The following is a 25,923-nucleotide window of genomic DNA, read 5'->3' on the forward strand; positions in this document are numbered from 1 at the left end:
TGTTATTCTGTGGATGACTTGTCTGACAGACCTGCTGTAGATAAGTAGCGACAATATAGATATTCTAAAAAAAGGCATTAGTAAACTATTGAAAATACTGAAGACAACAGAAAATAAAGGGAAATTTTCAAAGTACAAAATTAAATAAAGAAAGTTGAGGGTGAATGTTTAAAATGAACTGGAATGAATTTTCACACAGTGGAATTGCCTGTACAAATGAGTTTCACACAGCATTTTGAAGGGCACTATTGGTATTTCAAAAAAAGATACCTGAATGGATATTTGGGTAATACCTGTTTATATTAGATGTGAACTCTGTCTAAAAAACAAACACTGATTCCTTTAGGAGCATACCTCTGTAGTGCCTATGAACTTACTGTTTTAGCAGAAAAGGCCCATCACTAAGTTTCCTCCAACTCTGGGTTGTTGGGTACTGAGCAGTGTCAGACACTGGACTTTGAATTTAGCTGATAGCCACTCTGGACTGGGGTGGTGCTTTCTGTGGTCTCTGTTGACATAATTGGTGAATACTAACATTTAGGGAGCCTTTTAGCGTTCTCTAATCTCTTTTTAAAATGCACTAGCAGTCTTGGGAAATTCCTTTTTGTACTTTCCCATCTTATGATTGAGTGCACTCTTGCATGTGATATCTCTGTTTCTGAATCACTGTTTATCACAGGATCAATAAAACCTGAAAAGCATGCCACAGTTGTGGTATTCTCTCAATTTGGTCAGAGTAGAAAGAAATAATTTAAAATTACTTTTCTAAGAAGAGAAAAGAAATTTTTCTTTGTTTTTCTTTTGTCTTCACTCATAAAACCTGATTTATTCAGTGGATATTGTCTACAACGGAGGAACTTCAGATGAAGAATAATTTTTGTATGTTACTTTCTTATAGCATTTTGACTCTTAGAACTTCAAGGATTTCAGTTTATTTCAATAATGTGTTGTGTCTGTTTATACAGGTATATTTTGTTTGTGTAGAAAGGGTTATATACAAAATTAAGTGTCTGAATGAAATGCACTAGCTCATGTTCTCAAGTTCAGTCTAGGCTTGAAGTTCACAAGATCTGATCTGGCTTGAAGTCTTAGATTCTATGAATCTCCTTCCAGTGATGGTTTAAAAATTTAAAAAGCATCTTATGTTGTGATTAAGATGAGGACCCTAAAGGGAGTTTTATTTGTAAGGCCATGGAAGTCACTGGCAAAAGGAAGTTAAATCAAAGTGTCAGTATTCCTATCTTAGATGCTGTACTCTATGGCAGTCCTCTTACACATTAAGTCTGGGTAAATACCGGGAACTTAGCTTCATAAGTGAAGTGGTTGCCTTAACCTTTTGGGAAAGGTAAAATCCTTACCATTTGTCTATTTGAATCATATTTTGTTCTGATGTAGGAGATTACTGCTGTTCTTTTGTATGCTGTGCTTTATGGAAGGACTCTGCTATTAGATGAAATATGTTGCCATCTCTTCTGCTTCCAATCCTAAATATTGGGAAATGAAATAATTTTTGTCACTTGTTCTTATTTGCTGATGAATCTATTACCTAGAATGCCAGAAGTTACCTAGTTTGTGTTCCCAAGGAAGATCTTTGTTTGCAGGGTGGTGTAACATTTTGATTGTTATGTACTTAATTTTAACTCCTTTGGATTGTTTGACACTACTGTTGCTAGTATCATTCTTATAACCATCTGTACCTGCACCTTTTTTTTTTGCAGCTTGGGTCCTGTGTTCGCGCTGTTTGTTCCATTTTATTCCTCCATTCCAAGAGTGCAGGTGACACAGGTGTTGGGCCACTTTTCTATCACAAACAAGTCTCTGGTCTACATACTGGGTTTACAGGTATGGTATGTACTTGCTTGTTCATCTTTTAATAAATACTACTAATAATGTTGTTAGTAGTTAGTATTTCTGTTTGTCTATGAATTTTGATATTTCCAGGTGCATGATTCAGCCTACATTTAGCTAGTAACCATCCTGTCAGCTAAAACATAGAGAAACATGTGTTTCTAGTATGCTGAAGTGGTGAGCAAGTGGTCTGTCCTTACCTTGTCTTATGTGGGAAAATATAATAGACAATTCCACTGGGGTTTTTTTTGGTCAGTAAAATGAATTAGATAAAAAGAGATTAAAATGGAACCTGATCCTAAAGCACTTTTATCTTTTACCTTTCTAGTTTGCTTATATTCTTGAATTTGCTTTTTTTTCTCTTGTCTATTAGAGTTCAAACAAAGCTGTAGAATACAGTATTTTTTGTGGTAAGACTGTTAGTAAATAATCAAGGTTTTGGCTGAATTTCACTTTTATATAAATTAATCTTACTTGTATATCATGCATTACCATGTGACAGGTAATTTAGAATAGTGTAACATAGAGCACAGCAACATCATGTAGTATTCTGTGAAATATGACTGGAAAAATATAGCTACTTGGTATAGAAAGCCAGTAATTATTCAAAAAACAATTTTAAAACCCCAAAACCCAGCAGCCTAGAAATGTATGGACATTTGTGTCACAACCTGAATGATGAGATGTGCAAATTGATGAGAAATTAGGCTCACTTCTATATATTCTAGGGATTCAAAAGTAGCTCTGGCACAAGCAATGGGTAATACACCATAGGTATGTGAAATGTGGGAGAACATATTTTAGAATAAGTCGTCAGTTTCAGAATATTGACTTGTGCTCCACATGAACATTTCATTCATCCTCTTTCCTGTTCAGCCTTTGGTTTCCTTCACTTTCTGCTCCAGCACCTTATTTTCTTGGTCTCTCAGAAATCTTGTTTCCTCTCTTCTGAGCCCATCACTTCCACTATTATTGTAGTCTTTGGGAAAACGGTGCTAATGTGTGGGCTGTTTTCCATCGTGTCTTTTGCCTTTTGCTTTCGTGCACACAGCACGTCCAGCCTGGGCCAGTGCTGTCACTGAGCTCTGTACGTCTGTGGGACCTCTCCCTGCTGAGCAGCTTGCTGCCATCACACAGAGCCTGAGGGAAGACTCATTTGCCTTCTTCTCATTTATAAACTCTGCCCTTATCTCAAGTCACTGTTTCCGTAGTCTGAACTCTAGAGGGAAGGTGTTCTCATGATTCAGTCAGCATCAGCAGAAACATTTTAATAACCATTTTCAGTCCATTTTTCCAGTTGGTAATAACCTTCTCCAGGTGATTAGTCACATACTTTGCTAGAATCTATGGGCTGCCATGTTGACTTATAAGGATTTAAAAAAAAAATTTGCTCCAACTTACTTCTATGATTTCATGTCAGCAAATATGTCACTGGGTAAGAACTTTATTTTCCTAATTTTGATGCTGGTGCTTAGTCTGTCTGTGATTGCATGTCTGAGAGCTTCACTTGGAGTGCCTGCCTGCTTGGAACTCTTCTCCTCTTGCTGCTGAGTCATTTCCTTTGCTTCAGTCTGTCTTTCAGACCTGTTTTTCTGTGCAGCCTATAACTGACATCCTGTTATACTTAGTAAGCTATATGAAAATAAAATGTATTGTTCTGTAGAAGGAGAACAATTGTTGGATCCCTGTGTTTTTTCCACTTGTTCCTTCTGGAATACTTTTTTTTTTAAATGGTAAACTGAATTTTAACAAAGGTGAAAGTCTGACGTCTCCCATTGTCATGACGAGTATGTAACCTATATCATTTTTCAACTTAGTGGTTCATATAGCAAGAACTTTGTAAAATAAAAATTTAAATCCCTGCTCTTTTCTTCCAGCTCTTAACTTCTGGTTCCTACATCTGGATTTTAGCCTTAAGTGGATTGGTAAGTCTTACTGTTAAAAAAATCATATGTTGCTTAAAACACTCTGTTACGTGTGTGAGCAGCACAGTATATTTGGACTCAAAAAGAACAGAAATTACTAAGTAACATTCTGTGTTGGTAAGTAGAAAGTTTTTCTCTTCAGCTTCTAAATATGTGAAGCACTGACTAGTTGGTGATAAACTGATAGACAGCAAAATTGGTGGTTAGTATTTTCAGGGTGCCTCTGCTCCCTGCATAAAATTAATTTTGTTGCCATGGATATAGCTGTACACCCACAAGTATAAATGAGATTATTGAGGAAATGGTAGAAATGTGTACCCTAGGCTGAGGTTTGTTTTTCCAGTTTTCAGCAAGCCTCAGGCTTTGATTCCAAAACTCAGGTTTTAATAACTTTGCTGTGAGGGTTTTTCATGCTTTGCTATTCTCCAAGGAGATCTATAATACCGCTCTTTCTCACAATGACAATGGCAGCAAGGGCACAAAATCACGTTCATCACATCAGTCAACTAAAGGAGCTGTGATCTGTCTTTTTCCTTTCTGACTCTGTTGTTGGTAAAGTGCTTAGTGCTGGAACAGATTGTGCTAAATCTTTCAGATTGTTAGATACTGATAAGCTTCATTTTAAATTTTACAGACTTAGAAATTAGAAGCTCAGGCTGATTTCTTGGCCCAAAAGACTGTAACCTTTTTTAACAGTAGGAGTGCTGCCACTTCCAAGGGAACTCATTATTAAATTGATGGAGAACTCAAATTATGCCCTTGCTGTGTAGAACCTACTAATTTGAATTTGGGTTGAGCTCAGGAGGAAATGCTGCTAAAACTTAGTAGTTTGATCTCTTACCGTTTGCAGTGACTGTGAATTTTTAGGTTAACTAATAACAGGAGTGACAGAGCAGCAGACAGTGATGTGTATTCATGATTTGATCTTGCTATAAATATCGATGAAAGCAGTGCAACTAACAAATCAGAATCTATCTCCCCTGGAAATCAGCCCAAGCCTCTGTGCCCACTGAAGGATCTGTGACTTCCTCCAAGCACACTACCCTTCCTGTTACTCTGCTGGCTCTTTTATTAGCCCTTCCTTTCCAACAGGTGTTCATTAGAGAGGGAAGGAAAGGAAAGAAATGGAAAGGCATTTTAACTCCCTCTTTCCTGATGACAGAAGCTCTGTTTATACTTGATTATACAGACATATAAAGAGTAGCTCAATTTTTTTTTTTCATAATACATTATACAGTTCTTATTTTAATTCCCTCTTAATATAAAGTTTTATTATTCTATATAATGAAACTTGCTGAACTTAATCTTTTTTATAAATTATCTTTTTTTTTAATTTAAGATTGACAATATGTTTTACTTAGGTGTAAATCCATAGAATTAAATTGAGTTACTTCTGTGTCACAGGATGTCTAAAAAATCATTTCAAGTTTTCATATTGCTTCAGTCAGCATGAATTAAGTCATCATCAATTATGACAAGTTTTCAGTACCAATTTTTTTCTGCAGCAAGCAGAGAGCTGCCCTACACGACTTTGTAAAAAAGTGCTGCAGTTTGAAAAGAAATTCATGTTAGGATTTTCAGCCATTTCTTTTGCACAGCATATCTGCCACACTTCTGTGATTAGGAAGTCTCTTTTTCTGCTCTGTTAGAAATTATAATTTGGTGTCTTTTGAGAAAACTTGATAAAGGAATAAAGTTTCATGGTATATTAGATAATATGAGGAAGGATATGCAGCACTATAAAGGTGCCTTTTAGCACTACAAGTGTAGTTGGTTGATAACATATGTATATGTACAATTACAGAAATAGGTTGTCAAATTAATGTCAAGTAATTCTGACAATCTATGTTATGTAATTCTTACTAGTCTTAACATTTTTCTAGCTTACTACCTTAGTCTTTGTGGACTCAAATTTTCAGGTATTTGTACAGAAAGGATGAGTAAAGGCATGAACACCAAGTCAGATAGGTGTAATATTTAGTCACTAGTTCATTGCCTGGTAGACACTTCACTGTATTTTAAGCATTGAAGATCACTTAGGCACTCATATTGAGTGTATTATGATGCTGTTCTGTAATTTAGCTTTTGTTGCACTTCTGCTTATGTGGAATCCATGTTAAAATGGATGGTGCCTGCACAATTTCTGAGTTGTTATCAGTTTCCACTTTGTCTTCAGGGTGTTCCTGGTTTAGATTTATTTAAAATTCTCACAGTCTATATTTGAACATGACTAAATGGTATCTGACTTTTTAGTTACATCCTTGCAAGTATCATGAGACCTTCTTGTGAATTCTAGGCAGGGTATAGAGGTACTGGGAATTCTACTGCCTTGAGTTCTTGTTTTCAGTGGTTTTGAGTGATGCCATCATTACAGATATGCATGTATGAGTCTATGTGGGCAGGTGGGCATTGATGTAATGTGCCTGGTGATAGGGAATTTTTGACAATTTGTAGTTTTGATGGTGAATTTTTCTCAGGTGCAGAAATTACAGCTCATGTTTTGTTATTGGAATACAGAAGGTCTGCTGTGTCTGTCTTTGTGATAAGGTATGTCTTGCTAGATCTAATTTTAAACCAGCACAGGATTACGGTCTTAAAGGCAGTTTCTCTACTGTCCACATAAAACTGGACAATCAGTTATTGTACTTTTGGTATGTCAGTTGCTGGTATGTTGTATAAAACATGCTGTTTAAATACATGATGCTTATGTATAAGGAAGAGAAAATTTATTAAGTAGACTGTAAAGAAATTCACAAATCTGATGTAATCAGTAATCTGTAATCATCTTATGATTGATAAGACTAATTTAGTTTCTTGTGATTTATTTTGCCAGGAATATATGATGTCTGGTGCATACAGACCAAATTTGTTTCTTGTGATAGGAGTTTTTTGGGGTTTGTGCCATAAAATTAGGAGACATACTAGAGATGCCCAAAATTCTTTCAGTAGTTGTTGACAGAAGTGTTTCCGTGTAGTGCATATCACTCAGTTTAGTGAAGACTTGAAACAGTTACTTCACTATTTTTTTTTCCTTTAAAATAGTCAGAACATCTTAGGAAGTGGTATTCATGTTTCATTGGATGTAGACATCTTCTCTCCCTTTTTTTCCCCCACCCCTTTAAAATCTCTTGGATTACCACTCTACATTTTTCCTCACTATACTCTTGTAGGATGGAAATTTGAGAGGTGTGTCAAGGCTCAGTCATAGCTAGAGCTCATCTGCTTAAAGAAGTCAGCTCAGATTAGTGACCAGCAGTAGACATGTCCCACGAACACATGCAGTTCCCTCCACTTTCTAGGATAATGTCGTCAGACAGATCGCATGCCATGGGTTTTTCTGAGTAGCTTAGGGCTATATTTGATAGGGGTAAGGTATCTTTCAGGCCCTTTCTGTGATTTTCGTGTTCTTCTTACCTCATGTTAGTTTTTTATTTGTTTACAAGATGACCTGCAGTGCACAAAGTTCAAAATTTGGAACCCAGCGAGTCTCTTGTGAGTTGCCTTGAATTTATGTAGAGTTCTGTTAAAACCTTAGGAAACTGAAATTGAGAAGTTTCTAAAACCATGCTTGACTTGGAGATTTCACCAAGCTGTATGCAACAGTTTTCTGCATTGTTACTGTGCTACCCTGGAATTTGCTTTTCTCAGATTGTATGAAAAGTTGTGCTCTTTATATTTAGATACTGGAAAATGTAGAGAATCTGTAATTTAGAGCTTGTACTTTGATGGCTTAAGGTTAAGATAGAAAGTTCAGACAGGGTTGAGTGCATGATTTTAATTTCAGTTCTTTTTTTTTTTTTTTTTTTAGTACATTAGTTATTATTCATAATTTTGAAGTGGCTAACTTAGTTTTACATAGAGTACAGATGCTGTTAAATGCTCCCAAGTATACTTGGATTGTACTTTTGAGTTCTGTTTGTTAAGAGCTTCATCCATCCTTTCTGTTAGTTGTTCATCCAGCTGAGGTGTTTTTGTATAGTGAATTCATGTCCTTTAGAATTGGCATATATAGGATAAAATGTGAGTCAGCTGAGGGAGCAAAATAATTAAACCAGACTTTCATTGTTTTAGTCTTTATGTAGCTAATATCTGGTCAGATCTGATCTGATCAGCTGATCAGTAATCATTGATTTTCTTGTTGTTTTTCTTGCTCTTTCACATCTTTCTTAAGTGATTTTGAACAATGCATGCTGAATTCTTTGTTGTTATAAAACATGTTTTAAAACATTTTGTATTTGCATTTGTATTACCCCACAGTATAGTGTTCACACTTAAAATATCACCCCTTCTACATACTTAATATTAAAAATGTGCTTTCTCAAAGAGAATCTTTGGTCAGAGTCTGTTAATGTATGCAGTTACCTCCACAGTTGTGTCCTGCTGTGCATTGTTCTTCATCCTCCAGTTAGTCTGGATATCCTTTAGTCATCCACATTCAGTCTTATGTAGGACTTTAGTTGAAGTATGATATTTTTTGAACACTTTGTAACTGTGCTTGTAAATGGATTCAGGTAAATGTTTGCTAAATGTTGGATCTAGTTAATTTCTAAATATCTGACATTGGTATTACAGTATAAATATCAGTAGTGTTGCTAAGATCAATGAGACTACTCATTTAGTAAAAATTCTGCCTATGCTTAAGTACTTAAGTTTTTACTAAGTAAAACCATGTGCTTTGTGTGTAGCAGATGTGATTCCCCTTTCCTGCTAGAACTACCCACCAAAGAGCATGTACTCAGTTCACAGAATCACTGAGGGTAGCAGCTGATCCAGCCTCCCTGCTCAGGCAGGGTCACCCAGAGCAGCTTGCCCCAGGACCATGTTCTGATGGCTTTTGAGTATCTCCAAGGATGTAGACTCTGCCACCTCCCTGGGCAACTTGTGCTAGTGTTCAGTTAACCTCACAGTGAAAAAGCGTTTCCTGATCCCCAGAAGGAGCCTCCCATATTTCAGTTTGTGCCCATTTCCCCTTTTCCTGTTGCTGGGAACCACTGAGATAAGCCTGGTTTTGTCCTCTTCATTTCCCTTCAGGCATTTCTTTACTTTGGTAAAATCCCCTGGGCCTTCTCTTCTCCAGGCCAAACAGCCCTACTTTTCTCAGCCTCTCCTCATGTGAAAGATGCTCCCACAGTCCTTTGATCATCTCTGTGACCTGGGCTTGCTCCAGCAAGTCCATGTACATTAACACTTGTGCTGAATCCTGCCCAAAACTAACGTGCAGTATTTGTGTGTGGACAGTGCTCAGTGTTCAGCTGAGTGACTGTAAGTGACTTGGTCTGAGTGCCACCACATTCTGCTGACTTTATTGACCTAATGCTCCCTGTGGTGAGAGCTGAGACACCCTGGCCAATCAAGGTGTGAACACATGACAACTGACTAAGCTAGCAGCACTTATTCCTGCATCAGGTAATGCATCTGAGAAAAAACGGAGTTGGCTCATCTGGAATACAGGGGACGTTGGTTTGGAAGTGAGGTTGTAATTGTCTGGGGAGGAGGGAAATGCAGATATTTCCAGCTCTGGAAGAAGGAGAAAGTAGTGAGAAAGGACAGGAAAAGGTAATAATATGTCGTAAAGCGCTTTCTCTGTAATATCTGTGGCTTCTGTAGAAAAATGGATATTGGTTTTCAGTTTGTATTTAATTTCTAAATTTCTCTTCGATCAGCGGAAGAGTCTCTGTGTCCAAAATATGGTCTTTTTGGTCAAGTATACCAACTGGCTCACTAGGAATTAGATTGTTCTATCAGTATTTGCTTTTTTGGCAGCAATGTTGCCCTTTTTCAGAGAGGAAATCCATGAGAGTAATTCAGCTGTGTGTGTACTTCGGAGACATCTGCCAAAGGATGAGTTACATCCCAAGAGTGCCCATTTCTCTCTGGTGACTATGACACTAACTTTAAAGAAGCAGCTTATTAAGTAGGCTTTTAAATTACAGATATCTATGTTGGTCAGATTAATCAAATCCTGATCTTTTAATTAAAGAGATTTGGTTAACAATGTGTTAATCATCACCTGCAGAATGCTGGCAGAGACCAAGGGAACCTATGCTTAGGACACCAGTACAAGTTAAGAGTAGCTGTACTGTGCTGAAATGGTAGTACAGTCATGCTTGCACATACACAATGTTTTTTAGCTGATAATGATTCCATCTGACCAATGAAGCACTGATGAACTCTGAAGAAAAGTGTTTCAAGGTATCTGGAAAATTCATGAGCCAAATCAATGGGAAACCAAATTGAAGAAAAATATTTTAGTATCTCTATAATCTTATTTTTCTCTCAAGGTAACTCTTACAAAAGGCTGTTTATATTATTTGCAACAATTTCCAAAAAGGAAACCCAAACAAAAATAATCTGTTAGAATTATAACATAGGTTGAAAATACATGTGTAGTGGGGTTTATTTGCTGGGTAGTTTTGTTTCTTGGGTGGTTTTCACCAATCCCTTTTGGTTTGATAAATGCTGTCTCTAATGAAAATAAATACAGAATCCTGACACAAACTTCAACCCGTGTTTTGATTCTAATTTTTAGAATTCAGAACATGCTAAGGATTAAGCAGATAAAATAGGTATAAAAATGTAACTTCACCTTAAGAAAACTATTTACTTTTCATTTGTTGGTATCTGAAAATATCCAAGTCTTGAGTACCTATGATGAATGTATTTACATTTTTCAGAACAAAATAATCGAGTATTTCACGTCAAGTTCTGTTAGTTAAAATAATTTTCAACATAATTCTCTACACCAGTCTGTCTACTTTATTTCTGTTTGATTTCTTTTTTGTAGGGAAAGTATAGTGAATTTAAATATTTAAATTTTAAATACTATTCCAGCTACTTATGGAGCATATGTGTCTTTGCAGTGTAAAATACTGGAGAGCTTTCCATGTTTGGTTTGCCTTATTGCAGAGAAACTACAGCTGCTTCCTTTTTCTCAAAAATTTACAACTTTGGAAGGACATGAGGGAAGGGGAGGGGAAGTCAGGCTTTATACAGGGGCAGGAGGAGGTTAGGAAACTTCATGAGAAGAACCAGTAGTAAGTCACGGCATTAAGAAACTGAAAATATCTAAGCACACTTTTATTCTGCAGTGTGACAGAGAATTTCCAGCATCCTCCATTTCCTCTTCTTAGCACTGTGCCACATACAATATGGTGGAAGATTCTGTGACTAACAGAAATTAAGGTGCACCTTATGTTTCTAGCCACAAATTCTCCATTTTAACAGCGTGAACATAACCACATTGGTTTTTTGTGTGACTTTTGGTGGCTAAAATGCAGTGGAAGCTCCTCTGTTTGGGGGAAGTAGCCCTTTAATCTGAGGAACAGTGCTGAACTTGGAATATGATGAGGTTATTTTATCTTCATTGAATAAACAATGGTGCTTTATGTTCTTAAAGACTAGAAATTCACTCAAAGTCAGTAACAAAAACAGTGTAAAAAGTTGCTTTTTATTTTGTCAAAGCTTATGATTTTTAAAATTATATCTATCAAGTTCTGCATATGAACCAGCTATAGAGGAAGTTCTTTGGAAATACTTGACATTAAGATGAGAGTATGACACTGAGCCAGACTGAATCACAAGACCTTTTTTAACTACAAATGTCTCCATTCTGGGCTTATTGGAAATATGGAAATAGCTACCTTGTCCTCACTATTTGAAACTTATTATTTGTTATAACTGATCACAACGTTTTAAAGTTTCTTATACTTCCATACAATAGCTCTTAATTTTAGCATGTCCGTAAACTTTTAACCTTATAAAGCCTTTTCTTCTGGTTAAGTGCTCTGGAATCACTTGCTCTCTACAACTACCTAAAAGGAGATTGTACTAAGGTGAAGGTCAATCTCTTTTTCCAAGTAAGATAAATGGAAATGTCCTTAAAGTTGTGCCAGGGAAGATTTAGATTGAATATTAGGACAAAATTACTCACCAAAATGTTCATCAAGCACTGGAACAGGCTGCCCAGGGCAGAAAGAGGTTGAGTCACCATCTCTGTGTTTAAAAGACATGTAGATGTGGCACTTAAGGACATGGTGGACTTGGCAGTTCTGGGTTAACAATTGGACTTGATGATCTTAAAGGTCCTTTCCAACCTAAATGATTCTACGCCCAGCCATCTCTGCCGAGAAAAATACAAGAATGCTTTTACTGATGTAGCTGCTAATTGGGGCTTGCAGTATGCCTTCCCTTCTGAGACAGACAAGTTCCAAAGTACTAACACCAAAGATAGGCTGCTGTTGTCTCATTGCTCTATTTTCTGTCTTGACTTGATAAATAATGATTCTCTTTGTGGTTAGTATATTCAGACACGTGTCAAGATTTGTCATATATTCAGGGAGATGTAGATTTTCCTATCACCGCTTGCTTTGTTTTCTTCTTGTGACTTTTTGAACCCGTTCAAGGTTTTTGAAAACATTAGACCTTTTCAAAGGTGGTAGGAGAGAGCAGAGACCAGTATCGAGGAGGGACATCTGAAAAAAGTGAAGGAATGTTGCTGTGATGTTGGACAAAGTATTTTGAGTGGGACGTTTTTCCCTGGCTAGTTAACACCTGTACAGTCAGGTGCAGAATCCCTGGAACAAAAGAGGGGTCCTGGCTCCATAGGCTAATGATACTACCTATACTTGCACCTAACAAGGTGGGAGGAAGGGAGATAATTTGTATGTTCTGGTGCTGCTTGTGCATTTTGCATTGAAGAAAACATCAGATTAAATGTGTATGTAATATTTGCAATCTGGTTCAGTAATTCTTGCTCCCCCAAAACTGCTTTTTCAGTTACTGTGCAATTTAGGTTTTCTAGAGTGAGGGGCCTATCTACCTAACTCCCTCAGGATCAGGGGGTTTGCTTCTGGGGGACCTTCTTGCTAGGCAGACACCTCAAGCAGTACATACCAAAAACAGGTGAATTGCAGAAGTGATATGAATTTTCTTCCTTTTGTGTTTTTGGTGATTATAGCTATGCCTTAGTTTCCAGTTGATGTGCACAGTTTTAGTCATGAGTTTGTAGTCATCTGGAACAGTTTCACTAGAGCTGAGGAAAGGATCTCTAAGGTCATGAAAAAGCTTCTGTTACAGTGCCCTGTCCAGTTAAGACCTTCCTTTGAATACAGAAAATTTTAATTAAAGGCAGCCTTCACTCTGATGTAATTATGGCCTTTATAGCATTTACCTCCTTTCTCATAGCATGACTGAAAGACTGAAGAGGTTGAGAGTAGTTTAAACTGTTCTTTCTCATTTTAGAATGACAGCCCGAGCTTGGGCTGTCAAGCAACGAGCAGCTTGGGCTGTACATCCAATCATGAGTCATAAAATGAAAGTAAAATAAAACAAAAATCATTGTTTCCAAAAGCAGAATGTGTTTTTGTTAAAAGTCTCACTACCTCATTGGATATTTGCAATAACCTTGTTAATAATCTGAAAAATATCCCCTCTCCTAAAGAATGTTGGTTTTTCCTATAGTGTCTCCCTTTGTATAATCAGCAGTGCATTTAGTATTTTTATGCAAATGTCAGTGAGATACAACAAATAGCCCCAAATCAATAAATAAATAAATACATCAGATTCAGAGTTTCTACATTGCTTTCCACATAATTTCATTTCTGGGGTATATTTACAGATTTGTTGAGGTTCAGATCTTTTCCGGTTCATTTCACTGTGCTGTGACAGCATAATTCTTGTGGCGTAACAGACAATAAAGAGTCACAAATGCTGAAATGTGGCATAAAGCAGAATGCAGATGGGACCGCTTTGGGCTCAAGTGCTGTGGCTTTACAATGGCATTCAAAATAATGGCTGAGGGATGACTGTAATTCCTTTTATGGGGCACATGATTTCTCTTTCTCCTGAGGAATCTGAAATGAAATCAAGCCCCAAGGCAAGCACGAACACAGGGAATGTGTTTTTTTCTTATGGGTAGGAAAAGGGCCTCACAAAAACTGGCTTTTTCAGTATCACAGTTTTTAATGACTTGGTTTTCAAATGGTTTATTTTCCCTCCTATAAGGCAGGTGGACTTCTTTTGGAATGAGTGTGTGCATAATCTCAGATCTAACTTCAGTTCCGCTGGTTTGCTTTTATTTTTACTAGAAGGAGAGATTCAGGTGATGGGAACAGAAGCCTTAAGAGGGTTTGGGGTTTTTCTTGAAGGGGTGTTCAGAGTGCTTCAGCTTCCTCAAGAGCCGTCTTTATCTTCTCAGGTCAGTGTGCAGCATACCCTGACCAGCTCTTTTACTAGAAATTAAAATTTTATTTTCATTTTGACCAGTTTTAGAAAGGGTCATTTGGCTTGGGCTCAAATTCCAAAACAAACAAAAAACGCCTTGCAACTTTATGAGTCACAGGCAATGCACCACACAGATTTAAAAAAGCAATTTGTTGTTGTAGGGAAGTAAAGAAATCCCCTGTTCGTTCTTTGATTCTTGACTGAGAACTGTGAGTAAATACTTTAAAAGTGCTTAAAAAACCAGAAAGACCAACTGTTATCTGCAGCCAAATTCAAAGTAAATGTGGTGTACTTAAGTTTTTTGGTTTTCAGCGTTTTTAATGTTTTGTTTTTGATTTTAGATTTCTGGGATTTGCTACAATAGCAGCATGTTAAAAGTTCATCGAATTCTTTGTGTACCCAGATGGGTAGCAAAGATATTTTCTTGGACTCTTGAACCAGTCTTCTCATCTGCGGAACCAACGAATGAAGTTCGAGTGGGAATGGGAGCCACAGTTGACATCCAGAGGCAGCAGAGAATGGAGTTACTGGATCGTCAAATCATGATGTCTCAGGTTGCCCAAATGAGGCGGCAGCGACAGCAGCAGGTACTGCTATACATTCTGTAAGGATTATCTTGTTATAAGAAATACATTTTTTTGGTTTGTAGATCTTGCATTGCCCTTGTTTCTTAAATGTAATGTATTTTAAAATTTTTCTCCATCAGTCTTTCACACACCGTTGTACTGCTGATAGCCATTTAAGTGGTTTGTATAGCTTTATATACTCAAACTGCTGCACAAGATGGGAGCAAGATGTCAGAAAATCTTGTGGGGATATCAGTACTCCTGGCATTCTATCACAAAAAATGAGGCTGAACGGTAAAGTGATTGCTTCTTGGTGGTCTTTAGTGAAAGCCATTGTGTAAAGTTAGGAAGTCAAAATGCTCCTCACTCTTTTAGTATCTGTCTGGTCAGCAGCCTTTTCAGAGAGCCTGAAATTTTTCTATGAAATTCCTTTGTTTGTAGGTGTATAGGTTGTTTCTTAAGGGCAGAAATCAAATTCTCTAACTTACAGAGGTAAAACACAAGTGACTTTCTGTTTGCCATGTTTAATCCTCTTGGTTTATTTCCTTATTGAACAGAATAGCAGAGTCTTTTTATTTTCTCTGTTTTATATAAACTAGCATATCCAGATATTCTCAGACTTTGTGTTGTAGGGCAGCAAAACAAGGCAGGTGGTGTCTCAATTCCTGTGTCTTAGATATCTTCACTGTCTTCACTGAGTTTTCTTTGCCTGAAACAGCTCTGTACTGATACACAAGTTCTTTTTGTGTTGGGGGTAGTGTAGTGCAAACAGATATAACTGTGTTACCCTTAATGCATTCCCAGAATAAGAGGTGTGATGGCATAAAGCTTTGGCCTGCAACTGGAGTATGAATCTTTGTTTCCAGCCCCTGATAACATCACTCTGTTTTTCTTATTTCCTTAACATTTCAATATGATGAAATTATTCCTCAATCAGAGACTTCTAATCTATTTTTCTCCATTCCTATTAGAACACTGATCAGTTTTAACATAAGAACTAAACTAGAAATTACTCAATTCTTGAATGTTGCCATTGTAATAGAAAATGAATTGAAACTGTGTGTTTGACTATAAGCAGCTATGAGGAGTGCAGCCGGGTTTCTTCAGATGTGAGAAAGAATCCACTTCCAGTTATGAAGGACAGTCTTTCTAATATCTCTTTAATTACAAAAAGTGGTAAATAAGTTCAGAACGATAAATGATAAAAGAACTGTTGATAACGTTTTCTTCTCATCTTGTCCTTTCCCTGGGCTATGAACAATGAAAGTGGAAAAATGTCTTTTCATGTTTGACTTCAAATAGAATTCTTTAAAAAGGTGGAGGGGTTTGACTAAAATGCAGGAACACTGTTTGAACATCAGTAAGATGCTTCCCTTTACAAGTTGCTGAAACACTTTCAAGTTACCTTCATGTTTAGCCTTTAACTTGAGCACAGCATTTATTTAACTGGTCGTGCTAATCTGTGAAACCTGTGATCAGAAGGCCATAGGATCAATGTATGAATGTTCCATAGAGGCTCTGCAGAAAAGGTGTGTCATGAAAGCTTTTGACCCACCTGGTGTTTTTTAATGACTCACTCACAGAATTTACTGGTCATCAGCTAAATCGGAAAAAGTATCACTCACAAATGTTGCTGTGTAGTGGTAAAAATGAAAAACAGACTATTTTCAATCTCAAAATAGTATTTGACAAGTTGAAAACTGTCTTCTGGATTGGTGTACTTGGGCAATTCTTTTGCCTTTAGAAATTTGCTAAGGTGTAATTTAAAGACAGTGAAGTGGAACAGATCATGCTACAGATGAAAAGAATTTAGATGATAATTTTACCTGTGGGAGTGAAGCTATAAAGAATGCAGATCAGTTTCTTAGACAGCTTTTTTTGTGAAATTGAAAATGATAAAAACTGTGAAGTACATGTCAGTCATCAGATTGGGCTTTGAATTATATTCTGGGTAAATGTTGTGTGGTTTGTGAAGTCCCAGTATGCTGTCTGTAGGTAGTATGCCACAGGTGGGATAAATTAACATTTTCTCTCACACTTTCAGCTTTGCTTGGTGAAAGAAGTGAAATTTAACTTTCTTCTCTATGCCATAGTGCAACAATTTTGTTCAGCTGCCCCTTGAGAAGGTGCTCTGCTCATTCATCATACTCCTTTACTCTTCAGTTCATCTGTTTGAGAAATGAGACAGTGCAGTTTCCCTAGATGTTGGTAGCGTTATGGAAGGAAAAGATCAGTGCTTCTGATGGGGCTCCATTGTCTGGGCAATCTTGGCAGACTCTCATAAGGGAGGCCCTTCTCTTAAATAGATGCTTTTTGTAGTAAGTTTATTCTTTGAGTCTTTACAAGAAATTCTGAAGAACATGAGCCTGACAGGTTATGCAAATCAACACTGAAAAGTTAAAAAAAAAAAGGGCGGGGGGGGGGAGGGAAGAAACTGGGGAAAAAGCCTTTCTCAGAAGTTGTTTGTAGTATACCTCTGTGATACTGAGATATAATTAATTTTATCTTTTTTGTTTTGTTTTGTTTTCCTGCTGTTCACTAAGCCCTTTATTCCAAAGCAGAATTCACTTTGCATGCTTTCTACAAAAAGGAAAAAGCAAGGAACAATCACCCCAGAACTTCTTTGCTGGCATTTCTTTGAGCTTTACCATTCCCAGCCTTTTTCTAGCTGAAATCTTCTGGTCTGGAGGAACCTGAAGCATGGAACTGTGTGTGAGTGCTGGGTTTTCAAACACCCTTGAATTCAGTGAGTGGATTGAGTGTGTGGAAATATTTGAAAATAAACTCACCAAGTTCATTATTCGATGTACCTCATTGTAGCTCTTAAATATTCAGGGGGCACTGTGTCTGAATATGTTGCTAGAAACTGTTATGTTGATCGTTTCTCAGGGGAGTGTGGTTAAATGGTGACTGGTTTTGTGTTGGTTTCTAGTTGCTGTGGATACAGCCCTTAAACCACATGGTAGTGTTCATCTAGAAAACTTTCTGGATCTTACTGTGTTCTTTATTTGCTCCTGTGAATATTGCTGAGAAATTACAATCTTGTCCCAAATGAATTGCATAGCATCACCTACATTCACCTTTAAAGGCAGTAGAATAAAATATGTGCCATATGTGTTCATTCCCTGACAATACCAGCTTGCCATTTTGTTGCTGCTTTTTAAACTTTGCTTTCATAGTTTTTTTCTTTCACACTCTTTTGTCTACCCTATTTTGCAAATAGTTTGTCCTGTTTTTCTTTTTTTCCCCATATCTGATCTTCTGTTCCCCTTCATATCACTGTCACATTTTCAAGCTTCACTATGCCATTTTCCTCCTACATTTTTGCCACCTCTTCACCTTCATCTCTCTTGTTTCCCATGCTTTGTATTTGCTCCTATATGAAATGCTTCTTCACTTTGGGGGCAATTCTCTCCTGTCATGTCTGACCACCAGTAATCATTTGCTATTTTATCCTTTTGCTACTGTAATATTGATAAAAATTGGTCTTCCTCTCCTGATGTTTCTATTTCTAGTTCTCTTTTATTTCTCAGCATTTTTCTAAAGTTTATCTTTTTTGTAACACAAATAAAACCCTGGTGGGAAAAGGGAAGCAACTGCAGCATCTGTGCACCAGTGTGAGTATCAGGGTGTCAACTTGACTTTCACTTCCCATTGAGAATGTGGAGGGAGGCTGGCAGAGAACCAAATTGTGAATAGATAGGGAAGATTTCATGCCTAAGTGGTATTGGCTACTCTGATGTCACTACAGACTGTTATGTGGAAGTGGTGGAAGGTTGTAAAAAGGTGGAGAACACCTTGTGTTGGCATTAAGTACAGCTCCTTGGAGCACTCCTTGCTGTGCCCATTCGGGATGGGTGGTGTTTCTACCTCAGTCCCTTCATCTCGAAAGAATGGGTTTTGTATCTGCAGAGCATTTTTGCTGAGCGTGTTAAGGACATCATATTGCCTTCTTCTTGGATTCTCTTAAGTGCCTTGTATCAGGGAAGAGCTTCACCAGGTTGCTCCAGACTGTAACAAGCCTACAGCCATATATGAAAATCTTCATTTCACTGCCTCTCTTTCTACCCTGTTGGCCACTTCAAGCTTATGCTGTCTTTTCCCTGCTGTATTTTTGTTCTTCTCTTCCAGCTGCCATTAATTTTCACCGAGGCCAGAATCTCCTAAGATTCATGCGACATGGGATCTCATATGTGTATCTCATCTTCATCATATATGAGATTCTGCTGTTTGCAAAGACCAGACTTCTACGACAAAGGGGCTTCCTCTAATTGTTCGTTCATTAGATGTCTTTCTCCTGGGGCACAGGAGAGATGTTCTGTGGGTAGGCACACTGAATGTCTTTACTATTATGGGGAGCCTCATATCCTGAACAATTTGCAAGTTTCATATTTTGTCAACTAAGGACTGTGTGTCTAGATTGGTAATTTACCTTCTGGTTATATCTAAGCAATAAACTCCTGACCTTGGAAAAAAATAGATTAATGGAGCAAAGGTTTTCCTGTCTCAAGAATTCTTCCTCAGGAATGTTGTCCTCATTCAGGAGGGTAGAAAAGAAATCCCCCAGTGAATATACTCCTAGACAGTCCAATTCTCCTTTTTCAAAGTGAAGAGCTAGACTTGGGAATACTTTTTAGTTCTTCTATTGGTACTGAGGTGGCACGTCAGTGAAGTTTTCTTGAATGACTTCAGAAGTTTGAGTACCAGCAAGAAGTCCTTCCAACAGATATTTTGAACCATGAAGACCTTCTGCAACCTTTATATATTGCCAAGTCCACAAAACCCCTTGTTGTCACAGCCAGGACTTCAGATGGAAGCAGCTTTTCTGTTTTGTTCCACAAATTTGTGTATCATTGTCAGGAAGGAAACTACCAGACTGCTTTACCTGAATAAATGGGTGAGACTTTCAACCAAGTGTCACACCAAGTTTTTTCTCTAATTGGGTTTCCATTCCAATCAATCTGTGTTACTAAGGCTTCTTTGGGATTTTGTGACATATTTGAGTAGAAACCGCCTTTAGCAACTTGCATAAACTCCAAAGACAGTGATATGTAGGGTACCAATAGGATAAAAAAGCTTTTGTGCCTAGACTCCTGGGATATGTGTGCCCAGGATTTGACATCATATTTTTAAAGAATTCTGTTAACCAGTGAGTGATTTACAGATTCATTTCAGCCCATGAATGAAGCTTGTATGCTGCAACAGTAAGCACTGTGGCTAAATTTAGACTCAGTATTCCATCACTCTTCCCTTCCTCTGCATGCCAATGTACACGTGTGGACACATTTTCAAATAACAGACAGCTTCCATTTTTGTAACGAAAACATTATCTTTTCCTTCAGACCTGTGCGTCTTAAACTCGTCCTTTGCTTTTTTGTGTTCTTCTGGCATTTTTCAAGCCTTGGTTATTCTCTGTAGTTGTTTAAAACTATTTTCTTTGTGTTGAAAATAAACTTGAATTTATATCAAGAGTTTATTTGGTGTAAAAACTGCATATGCTGCTGATGTTGCCATGCCCGAACTCTGGTTTTTAACTGTTTCATTTCAATAATGTATTTGTAACAACTGATAACCCACTGCTATCTAGACATTCTGGATTATTTTGCTGTATGACTTCTTTCATGGATTCTAGGTGTGAAATTAAAAATGTTGAATTTCCAGGTAATGATCAATTCATGACTATTTCCTCTACAGACTACTGCCAAAACTTCAGATTTCTGTCTTTTTTATGGAAGTTGGCAATTCCACAAGCTGACAGAACCAGAGCCAGCAGATAGTAGTACAATTATAATGAGCTGATTGTGTCTCATTAACAACCAGCTGTCACAATCACAAGATTGAGTTTCTCTATCTCCTACTCATTGGTAGCACCCTGCTTATGTAGTGAACAATCCTTTTTTCTCTTGGACAGGAATTAGGAAATTCTCTTTCATTTTGACTCAGCTTTTGAGCTATAGCCTTTGAATTTGGTTTAATATTTGTAATCAGCTTCCCTAGAGAAGCAGTGATTGGACAACTTCATAAAGCAAAACCACTGTTTTATTTAAAAGCAAATAAATTGTTTGGGAAATAGAATGTTTTTATTCTCCTATGTGAGTGGTCTATATTATTTTCCTCTGGCAATTTAACTAGAGGCAATTTCTTATAAAAAGCTTATGATATAACAAATTGCCCCAGACATTTCCAGAGTAATTAATTCACTGTTGTTGAATCAAGTTCTGTTTACAGAAGACAGGGATGTTTTAGGTGTAGCTGTCTCTTAATTTCTAATGAACATTGGGCAGATAAGGCATCTGTTGTTTTGAGGCAGTCACTAATTGGATTCCAGGTCTGCTTCTATTGTCCTTCCAACCTGCACTTAAGAAGTCTTGATGGGCCATTTCTTCTTCCAGAGTGCCATTTAGGTAGTAAAAAAGAAGCCTGTGGTTCAGGCAGTACATGGTCCTCCTTAATGTGTAGGTTTTCTGGTTTGAACTCTGATGCTTACACATAACAAGTGCAAGCTGGTTCCACCCTTGTTCCTTAATGTGCTGCTGTGGTGGCTTAAGCCCAGCCAGCAGCTAAGCACCACACAGCCACTCTCACATCCCCTGGCACCCCAGTGGAGTGGTGAGGAGAATCAAAACTAGATTGAGATAAGAACAGTGTAATAATTGAAACAAAGTAAAATATAGTAGTAATAATAATAATAATAAAAATAGTAAAATTTTTAAAACCTGCAAATATGTGATGCAAAATACAATTGCTCACCACTGGCTGACAGAGGCCAAACCCCATTCCCTAACCTGGATCAGCCCTCCTTTTGGTTAACTCAAATAGTTGTATATCCTGGGCATGATATTCTATGGTGTGAAATGTCCTTTTGTCCAGTTCAGTTCACCTGTCCCAGTTATGCAACCTTTCAGCCTTTTTTTGTGTACCTCCTCACTGGCAGAGCATGAGACACACAAAAAATAATCCTTGACTTAAGATAAATACAGCTTAGCAAACCCCCAAATATCAGTGTGTTGCCAACATTATACTGAATCCAAAACACAGCACTACCAGCTGCTGAGAAGAAATGAACTCTATCCCAACTGAAGTCAGGACAGATACCTTAAGAAGTGCTACAGGTGTGAAGTGTTGACACCTGGAATATTGCCTTTGAGATATTAATAAATGGAAGCTAATCCTGTTTGCAGCCTAAGACAACCTTTGCTTCCCAGAATAGGATTCTGATCTGTTCTTTTCCCTATGTCATCACAGACTAGCCTTTTATATATTAAGGGGCATATATTTACATTATGTAGTATTTGTATGATTATGTAGTATTTTGAAGGATTTAGGTTTGCGTTTCCTTTGTGCCAAGGGTTTGTTATCTCAGCTTGTCAAATCAAAACTATTTAGAGCTCTGATTTCTCACTTTGGTTCCAGTCTCTTCGTATTCCTTATTACTCTTTGAAAAGGTTTTTGCATAGGAGGTGAGTGAAGAATTATCTATCTAGTCATCATGCTTCAATACCAGTTCAGCGTCACAAGTCCAGATCCAAAGAGCCGTGGGGTAAGGATTAAAACTGACTCTGTTTTGTGTAAAATGTCTAATACAGAGCTAAAGTTATTTCCTCAAGTACAGACTCCATGCTCATGCTGGTGGACCTGCCTTCAGCAGTTGGAACACTGGACCCTCGCAGTGTCATGCCAGTGCTGAAATCCCTTCCATTGTCTCTCAGGCAGCTTCAGAAGCCACATTAAGGTGTTCCTTCTAGATTTCAAAGGAAATAGCTGATCAGGCTTCAGAAAAGACCACATGTGGATTTCTGAACTTGTGTGACATACGAACTCCTCAGGGACAATGCAGGCATCAAAGTTCAGGATGCAGAAACTAAGAGCTGGAGACAGAGCCTTTTGGCTGAATAGACTTGTCTGTAGGATAAATTTCCTGGAAATTAGAATATCATTAGAAATTGCTGGAGTGCTTTACTTGGTGAAAAATTCTTTCTGTTGTGATGAACAATGCTTACAACATTAATACTGTTATCTTTCTACCCCCTTTTAAAAGAGGGAAGTTATTAAAGTCAGAGGAAAACAAAACACCAAAAAAGTCTCCCCAAACCACCAAAAAACAGAAGAGTTTTATCCTCACAAAAAGAGGCAGGCTAGACTTTGAGTAAGTGTACTGGAAATTTCACCATTTTTCTCTCTTATGCAATGTTTAGGGTAGCAGATATCATGTCATCCAAGACTATGCTTTTTTTTATTTATATCATCAGTATATGGACTTTGGAGTCAATACCTTGTTGAAAAATTTATGCCAGAGAAGCAAGTCAGTGTTTCTTGTTTTCAGTAAATTTTGTTATGAAGCTTTATATAAAAAAAAAAAAAAAAAAAAAAGACAGTATTTATGTCTTTATCAAGTAAAGGCTTCTATACAGAGTGGAATATTTTACAAATGTAAACTTTAAAAGGTGAAATGCAAAGCAATTTCCTTTTTATTTTTTCTCACTGTGGTTATTGTGTTAAGAAAAGGTGAACAGGACATATCAGGAGGTGCTTCCTGTTTGTGCAAGTAGATGACAAACTGGCACTAACCATCTGCAGGAGATAACATTATCAAAATATCTTAACCACGTGCATCACTTTCAAGAGGATTTTTTAAAAGCCTTTCATTTCTTTTGAAATTAATGTAATTAAAATACGTGCATATCTGAAGGCTGCATAACTGGATATTTGTTAATTATCCATAATTCAACACTTTCATTGTGAAGCTTTGGATAAGAAGTGCTTTTACAAAATATGCCATGGCAGGTGTGTATGTGGGAAACAGGTTGAGCTGTTTTTCAAAACAGAGAAGAAGGACATTATCTGAAAAGTGGCGTAACTACGTTTTAGCAGGCTGTACAATCAGAGACATTTGCTAGCTCTAGATATTTCTTCCTTATTCTGCAGGAAAGGAGGATACTTCTTTCCTGTAAACAGAATTGTCCCAGGCACCACTAAAAGAAAACAACAACAACCCAAATTTTAAAAAAGAAAAACAAAATCAAGGATGTGACTTCAGAAGGCGCAGCTTCTGTACGTAAAGCCTTGGCAGCTGTCCAGGAGTAAATCATCAATATGGCATTTCCTTAAAACATTTTCTGTAATGAAGAGCTGCTATTTTCCCCGTTTCTTTAGTTTGCTCCATTCGTAAATCTCATTCTTTGGTCATCTAAACTGGTGACGAGTTTGTTGTCTTCCTGTAACGGAAGTTTCAACATCACCAGTGCTCTCCTAATCCATTTCCAATAGTGATTTATTAGAGACCAGTACAATTACTTCCTTGGTATATTTGTCTTCTGTTAAAATCAACTGATTCACCCAGTCTGGACTGCTAAACAAAAGGAAACTTCTGACTTTTTCTAAAAAATTACAGCATAGGATTAAAGGGAGAAAGTCTTTTAGACTTTCTTTTCTTAGATAGGCTTTTCTTAGGTTTGTCTTGTCACCCTTCTAGTCAAATAATTAATGAAGCAGTGCTTTTGTCAGATCTTTTTCCTGATGGCATGGCAAGGCAAAGACTGAGTTGGGAACAGAGATAAGGGCCCAGGCACCAAGTTGGGCACAGCATTTTTATGAATCATGGTCTAGAATTTTTCAGTGCTCCTGATTCTATAGCAGAACACCTCCACTGGCTTCTCCCCGACACCAAAGATCAGGACCAAGAAAAATGTTGCCTGAGATAATCTCAGTGCAAGATATCCCAAGTCTGTCAGTTGTGGAATCTAGCTCTGGATAGAAGAGGTTGAAGGCATCCTCCTTACCTAGTCCTGGGTCATGTTAAGTCTCAGCCCCCAAACCATGTAGAGTTCAGCTTAATTCTTTTTATAACAAACTGCCAACCGCAATCATAGAAGAACTGCCTGGATTTCACTAAATGGATTAGACTGGCACACTGAAAGTGTTATCACTGAAAGTGCTGCTCGGGAAAGGAGCTTCCATAGTGGACCCTGGAGCATCCCCACTACTTATTGCTTTGGACCACTCCAGAGAGCTCTGTTGTCTGAGACAAGGCTTCTGTGGAGAGTGAGAAGACTGGTGTGAGCTCCTCTGTGCTGTTGGGTGCTGGTGCTAAGGGTCAAGTATGATGTGAAATGCTTAAATACAGTTGGCTGATTTCCCAGGAGGGAGTCTCAGATGGTTTAGAAGCATCACTTACATAAATTATTCAGACTGGATATCTTCATGTGAAATCTTCTTGACTTCTCACAAGTAAGTCTGGTGGCACAGTGTAAAACCACTGCACTACAGAAATTATCATGAAATTATGAAGGGGAGGTCTGCAAAATAATTTCTGTAAGGCAAGAATGAATATTACTTTGGAAATCTCCTTCTGTGCATTGTTTAAACTGGAATTTGTGATATTTACTTGATATTAAAGACGTTATTTGGTGCTTGGTATGGTTCAATTTAAAACAGATCTTCATGTTTCTGCTGTGATAGTTAAGGTTGTCTGAAGGTCTTTGCACAGTCACCATCCATACTGTAAATCCATAGCCTTGATCTCCGTCTTCCGTGGATTTAAGACATTAGCTGCATTTCCCAGTTTTCCCTTACCTTTATCAGACTGACCACATTACCAGTCCCATAGTTCCTGCTGCAGTTCCTTGAATCCCTGCTCTTTTGAGCCTGACCTTGTGGATGTGTGTCATCTAATTAGAAGCAACACTGTGAAGGGAAACAATTTTCTTTCAGTTAAGATAAGTGATCCTAAAGCACCCGGTTTTGGTGAAGTTTAAAAGAGTACACAGATGAGAAGTGCACCACAATGTCGGGGTTAATCCTAACCATCAGTGTTCACATACCATTAAATGTTGGATGTTTTCCTCTCATTAATATAGTTAAGAACTGATACATTATGTTTACCACAGTTTCCAAAGGTAATTGAAATACTCAATTTTGATCTAATTTGTCTAGTCTGTTTTCTCTGAGAAGGGGTCTTCACGTGAAACTCTTTTGAATGCTTCAGTCAACATCTGTAATTTATTAAGGTATCTGCTGTATACCTTCAAAACTAAATAGTTATATTTGTAAGGAAATGGCAGTTCTTATTGAAAAGAATGAATTCTGTGTATGTCAATGCAAACAAACTGTAAGCTTAAGGTAAGGGAGTAGACAAGTCTGTAGTGTTAGGTGAGAGAGCACAGGACAGAGAGGATGCAAAACCAAACTGGAATAGGCAGCTCAGTATTGAAGCTCAGGGCACTGCTGGAAAGGTACATTTATTTTGGTCTTCAGATACACTGAGATAAAGGTAAATTAATGTATATTGTAGGTTTTGTATTTGATATACATTATTGTGTATGACTTACGGTGCCTCAAAGGGATGTGTCATAATCCTGTTAGTA

The 25,923-nt window shown here is 37.5% G+C and overlaps 1 protein-coding gene across 1 annotated transcript in view; it reads left to right on the top strand.

Moving 5' to 3' along the window:
- UBAC2 (UBA domain containing 2) overlaps positions 1–25,923 on the top strand; it is an 85,237-nt gene that overhangs the window by 53,464 nt on the left and 5,850 nt on the right. Inside the window, exons 5-7 of the mRNA XM_059839280.1 lie at positions 1,719–1,842; positions 3,726–3,773; positions 14,336–14,581. Coding sequence (XP_059695263.1) covers positions 1,719–1,842; positions 3,726–3,773; positions 14,336–14,581 — 418 coding nt within the window. The remainder of the gene's footprint in view (positions 1–1,718; positions 1,843–3,725; positions 3,774–14,335; positions 14,582–25,923) is intronic.

The sequence above is a fragment of the Haemorhous mexicanus genome, chromosome 2 (genome assembly GCF_027477595.1).
Source record: "Haemorhous mexicanus isolate bHaeMex1 chromosome 2, bHaeMex1.pri, whole genome shotgun sequence".
In the NCBI taxonomy this organism is placed as follows: Eukaryota; Metazoa; Chordata; class Aves; order Passeriformes; family Fringillidae; genus Haemorhous; species Haemorhous mexicanus.